The sequence below is a fragment of the Borostomias antarcticus genome (assembly GCF_949987555.1).
Source record: "Borostomias antarcticus genome assembly, chromosome: 17".
Classification (NCBI taxonomy): Eukaryota; Metazoa; Chordata; class Actinopteri; order Stomiiformes; family Stomiidae; genus Borostomias; species Borostomias antarcticus.
This window is the reverse complement of record NC_140250.1, coordinates 6,942,462-6,948,461: the sequence shown is the minus strand read 5'-3', so window position 1 is coordinate 6,948,461 and position 6,000 is coordinate 6,942,462. Positions and strand designations below refer to the sequence as shown.

Here is a 6,000-nt window from a genome sequence, read left to right as displayed (position 1 = left end):
CAACGCTAAGGTAGAAGCGTCCGACACAGATTTACCTCTCAACCATTAGTAATTCAACTCCCTCCCACACTGCAGCTTCTACTTTCTATTTTCGTTTTTATTTTTTTAATTTTACTATTATTTGGGTCAAATACCACAACGTGAGAGGAAGAAAAGAGAGTTTGGAAGGCTTGGAGTAAAAAACGTTCTTCATTACAAAGTCGTAAGTTTAATTTCGGTCATTCCAATAGGATGTCAGCAGCCTGTCCCATTGGCAAAAGCCTACAGTGTTTCCTTCTTGCACTGGTTTGATGAGAAACCAGCCTTTATACCACATATCATACACACATATACGACACATCTAAACATTTTAGAGCTGATTCATACTCTACACAAGCTACGCTGATGCGGCTGTGAACGCGGGCTCTACGCTAGTATTTTGGTACACTCGGAGTGCACGGGGTTGCTGCCTTGCGTCAGCTCCCCTATCGGTTCGTGTGAAATAGCACTTGCGCTCGCGTAAAGTTACAATTTTGGGCATGACACACATTTCTATGCAAGGACGCGTCAACGTCACCTGGCGTAGCTCGCGCTAACGTAGCTTGCGTAGAGTATGAATGGGCCCTTACTCTACCGAGGTCAAACTGAGACCCCCAATGCCCCCCCCCTCCCTCCCCAACGACCAGTCTCACAAGCAAGATGGTGGGTGCTGAATGCACATGGCCTGTGTCTACTCAATACACCTGCTAGAGTTCACAAGTTTAACAGAGGAATGTCGACGTCTATGTAAATGGTCACGATTTACATGGCCAATGACCGTTCATCCTCCCCATTCCTTCCACATTATGACAATGGAAAAAATGAATGCAAAATCAACTGGAACCAAAATGGATGTTGAAAAGACCAGTCCAGATCCACTTATAGTACAGATAACAGATGATATTGTTCGAGTGTGCGCTAGTACAGTCAGTACTGAGAGTATTCCTTGGTTGAGAGCTTGGCCACGATGCGCTCCAGCTGCCTCCGGGCCTCACACTGGGGGAAGTTCCCCAGCTCGTAGTACTGGGGGGCGATCCTCACCAGCCTGCGTGGGAGAAGACACCGACCAGTGTGTATAATATACATCAGCTGTGTGTGTATTCTTAGATAAAGTGTGTATAATATACATCAGCTGTGTGTGTATTCTTAGATAAAGTGTGTATAATATATATCAGCTGTGTGTATTCTTAGATAAAGTGTGTATAATATATATCAGCTGTGTGTATTCTTAGATAAAGTGTGTATAATATATATCAGCTGTGTGTGTATTCTTAGATAGTGTGTATAATATATATCAGCTGTGTGTGTATTCTTAGATAAAGTGTGTATAATATATATCAGCTGTGTGTGTATTCGGCTGGCTGCGTATTGGCAAGGACCAATCGTGACACGCATCGTATCGCAAGGTCCTTGCCAATCAATCAAATAAAGGTTTGATTGATTGGCAAGGAACTTGCGATACGATACGTGTCACGATACGATCCACATTGTATCGTTCACACACACACACACACACACACACACACACACACACACGCGCACGCACACACACAGCTTACCACTCAGGCTTGATGTCAGTGCAGGTGCGGATGTAGTTCTTGGTGGTGAGCACAAACTCGTTGTAGAGCACCCACTCGGGCTTGTGGTCCAGCACAGTGGAGGGGTGGAGCTGGACCACCTGGTTATCCTTCACTGTCAGGTAGTGTCCTGTACGCTCCAGGTGGGCCACCTGGGGGGGGGGGGGGGGGGGGGGCAGCGCAGGGAGACATCACAGACGGCACGCGGGCCAAACCTGAACCTGATCTGCTACTCAGATATTCATTAACACCTCTCAGGTTCTGCAGGCGAGCCACACCCACTCACACACCGTAGGATGGCCGTGAAATAAAAAACAATATACTAAATCAACCATAACTAGCCTGATCAGACAACACATGCACATTTACAGTGAAGACATGACAATGGAGGCTTTGCAGTCACGTTCTGAATCACCTAGCAACCACACCCAGCGCCATGTTGGGAAGTGACACGATGAGGAAACAAATTCCATAGGGTTCTATAGGGTACTATGCCGACAATTTCTGTGCGGCTGGCTTCCCCATGGAATAATAAAATATAGGGCTTTGTAGATATTGGCGCTTATGCACAAGTTCAATAGCCAGAGTCAGATTGAACGTAACCAAACCTTGATGGCCGCACAGAAAAAGTGGAAAAAAGGCGAGACGCTGCTCACCTTTGTGCATCTTAATCACAGTCGTTCGTATTTTGCAGTCAACAGGCTTCTTAGGCGAAATTAAATTACATCCAGCATTTGTCCTCAAGATGTCACAAGGGTGGCACTTCTCCAACACGAACAGGCATTCGACTTGATGGCACTTTCAGGTTGGCAGATTTATTTTCTCGCCTTGTATAAACTTGTAGATTAGTCTAAGTGCCCGATCTGATTTTCAAACATCAGTCTAAAAACACACAGTATAAAATATGGGAAACGTAACGATCCATCCCAAGTTCAAACTTCACCTGTCTGCATTTTTGCGCACCCCTGACCGCTCATGCGTTGACCGACGCGCCTCGCTTGGCATAATCTCAGGCTATCCATTCAAGCTGGAGCACTTTACCCTGTAGGACAGGCTACATGTACCATTTCTAAATATGATGATGATGATTCACACTGTTCACACTTCTCATTCACCTGCGTCTGTCAGTTATTTACGGTTTAATTTCATGCTTTGTGTAGACTCACGTCAGTCTCTAAACGCTGTGCTCAACCCTTTTGGAGGTGGAGATCTCCAAAGTCTGGCATTGTGAGACTGTGCTTTGTGTAGCCTAGGCTATATTGGTCACAAATAGCTTTAATTTCATTATCAACATGATGAGAGGGAGACAGATTTAGCATATGCAGGGGACTGCAGCCGGCAAAAACATTAGTCTGTGTTCATATGCCTACAAGATATATCCAAAAATTATTATTTAAAAAAGCATTCCTGTTTATGCAGCTGTGATATTAAGACTCTTGGCTAAGAAAACGTCAGAGGGCCTGAGCTTCATAGTTGCCCTCCCAGTGGCGTTGCATGGCTGCACACACTGTTACCTCAGATGATAAGCCTCAATCTCACTTGGACCGAGAAGTCATTGCCCCCAGTGATCAAAAGTTCCATTGGTTCCATTGAAAGGCCGACCCCTACAGAGCTAATGGCCACTTCTAGAAACACTCCATCCTGCCAGCTAAGAAGAAGATGCAGGCTTTCTCACTTGGGTTTCTACTTAGATATGCACACCGGGACTGTTGTGATTAGCCAGGGCAATCAGTCTCAATAAAGACCTCTCCAAACAAAGACATGGGCTTAGACCACCACAGAAACTGGAACATGAGTCACAAATTTGTCTCAGTGATAAAGGTTAATGTTGACAAATATTTAAATATTAATGCCGTAATTCAACTTGTCAGGTTGCTTGTTTCAGGTAACCCCCCCGGAAATGGTCTCGCACAAAATGTCATTTATTTTCCAGAGCGGGGAGCAAATTGACTCGATTTCTTGTTGTGTCTTTAAGTGGTAGTGCCTGTGTCTGCACACCTACAAGGAGGCTATGCATTATATATACTGTGTATATATATATACACACACACACAGAGAGAGAGAGAGGAGAGAGAGAGAGAGAGAGAGAGAGAGAGAGAGAGAGAGAGAGAGAGAGAGAGAGAGAGAGAGAGAAAGAACAGTTGGGCAGATTCAGAAGTATTTACTCCAGTTTGACAAGGAAGCGCCACTAAAAAAAGTAATTTTGTTGTGTTTCAGAAAATTACTGAAAGACATGCCAGTGAGAGCCTATGGGCCCTCAGGCAACATGAGTCTACTCAAGATACACACATAAATACGGGATGATGAAAAACATGAGATGCACTTGATTCAACTCACCCAGTACAATGGAATCTACAAAACAGACCACACTACAAGCTCTGAGATAAATGAAACGCACCTCAAGTATGTCCTGCTGAAGGCCAATGCGTAGCCATGGAACAACAACAACAACAACAACAACAACAAACCTGACTAAACGAGGCCAAGTTTGTTGTTGCAGGACTGACCTGCATGAAGAACCCTGTGAGCAGCGCCCGGCGGATGTTGACGTAGTAGTCTCGGCTGGTGAACTCAGTGCTGCGGCGCGGCAGGCTGAATCGGTCCATGATCCTGGACAGCTGATGGCGCACGCTGTCGGCCGACACCAGGGAGCGGTAGTTGACGAAGTTGTCGTAGCACCACTGCGTGGCTTCGTGGTCTGCGGAGGGGGGGGGGCACGGGAAAGATCCGAGGGTTGGGAGTAGAGGGTTGGTAAGAAAACGCTGAGAGCTCTCGCATGGATGTCAGCTGAGATAAATCTAGCAGAATGACTATGGGAAACATTAAGCGAGAGAGTGTTACAGCAGTGTACTTTCTTTTCATTGACGACATGTGGAAGCTGTAAAGGATGGGCCTATTGGATGGATCACTGGTCTGGGACTCAACAAGGCTCTCTGGCTCCCTTCCCAGACTGAGGTGGTGAGAGGTGAATGTGCTGCATGGTTAGGAGGCCCCGGGGGTGGGGGGGGGGGGGGGTTGGGGGGTACCTACTCTGTTTGAAGGCGTGGTAGACGTTGAGAAGGGTCAGGTGGTCCCCGTCGATGTGGGCGAACCTCATCTTGGACTCATCGGCCGCCTTCTTGGCCTCCGTGGGGCGGACGAAGCACTGTGGGACTAAACAAGGTTGGTATGGGCCCCAACACAGCCGCCCACAGGGGTGAGTTGAGAGATTCCCACAGAGAGCAACAGGGTGGTCGGGTGTGAGAGGCCTGACCACAGCACACAGAGCACGGCCTCGGGGAGCGTGTTGCACGAGGGGGAGGGAGAGGAGGAGGAGGGGGGGGTCTTCCTCCCACACTGGGTAAAGGCTTTAATATACACTATGGACAAAGTATTGGGGCACACCACGTTTGGTGGAGGAGGGATAATGGTCTGGGGTTGTTTTTCTGGGGTTGACCTGGGCCCCTTAGTTCCAGTGAAGGGAAATGTTAATGCTTCAGCTGACTTAGACATGTTGGACAATTCTATGCTTCCAACATTGTGGGAACAGTTTGGGGAAGGCCCTTTTCTGTTCCAGCATGACTGTGCCTCAGTGCACGAAGCAAGGTCCTTAAAGGCATGGTTGGGTGAGGTTGGTGTGGAAGAACTTGACTGACCCTCACAGAGCCCTGACCTCAACCTCATCAAACACCTTTGGGATGAACTAGAACGGAGATTGTGAGCTAGGCTCTCTCGTCCATCATCAGTGTCTGACCTCACAAAAGCTCTTCTGGATGACTGGGCAAAAAGTCCCACAGACACACTCTTGTAGAAAGCCTTCCAGAAGAGTGGAAGCTGCTATAGCTGCAAAGGGAGGTGGAGGGGGGGGGCAAGTCCAAATTAATGCCTATGAATTTAGAATGGGATGTCATAAAAGCTCCTGTGCGTGTTCTGTGCAGGTGGCCCAATACTTTTGTCTCTATAGTGTACTTCCCGCTAGGTACGTGCATTACGCAAGATGCCTGCCGCACATATCCTGTGCTCCGTTTGGTGCGTCGTTTGCGCACGTCGTCTCACGACTCGAGAGCACGCATACGCAAGGACGCAGTAATGACAGAAATCATGGGGGGGGCAGTATACCCAAGGTCCTCTGACGTCCTACGAGATGGAAACAGGAAACGGCAAAGAAGGAGTAGTACACAACGATGGCAAATCTTCAACTGAAGTTCTGTGAGCTAGTCAGGCAGGTTTGTTAGATGAGAAAACTTAACTTGAACCTCACCTTACAACTGTTGGGGGGGAGGGGGAGATAGGGATCAAGTGGGGGGCCTCAAGACACTTCAGACCAAAATGTGTCTTAACTGAAAAGCTTTTTAAGTGTCAGTGAGGAGGGAGCCCAAAAGAACAAGCGTCTGAGCCGCTCGATAGGCTGCTGGGCACTTTAGCG

General features: G+C 47.6%; 1 protein-coding gene across 1 annotated transcript in view; it reads right to left on the bottom strand.

The window, feature by feature from the left end:
* Positions 1 to 221: 221 nt before the first annotated feature.
* dhx15 (DEAH (Asp-Glu-Ala-His) box helicase 15) overlaps positions 222 to 6,000 on the bottom strand; it is a 28,444-nt gene continuing 22,665 nt past the window's right edge. Inside the window, exons 11-14 of the mRNA XM_084451725.1 lie at positions 4,626 to 4,748; positions 4,103 to 4,293; positions 1,578 to 1,747; positions 222 to 1,063 (exon numbers count right to left, since the gene is read on the bottom strand). Coding sequence (XP_084307851.1) covers positions 946 to 1,063; positions 1,578 to 1,747; positions 4,103 to 4,293; positions 4,626 to 4,748 — 602 coding nt within the window. The 3' untranslated portion in view covers positions 222 to 945. The remainder of the gene's footprint in view (positions 1,064 to 1,577; positions 1,748 to 4,102; positions 4,294 to 4,625; positions 4,749 to 6,000) is intronic.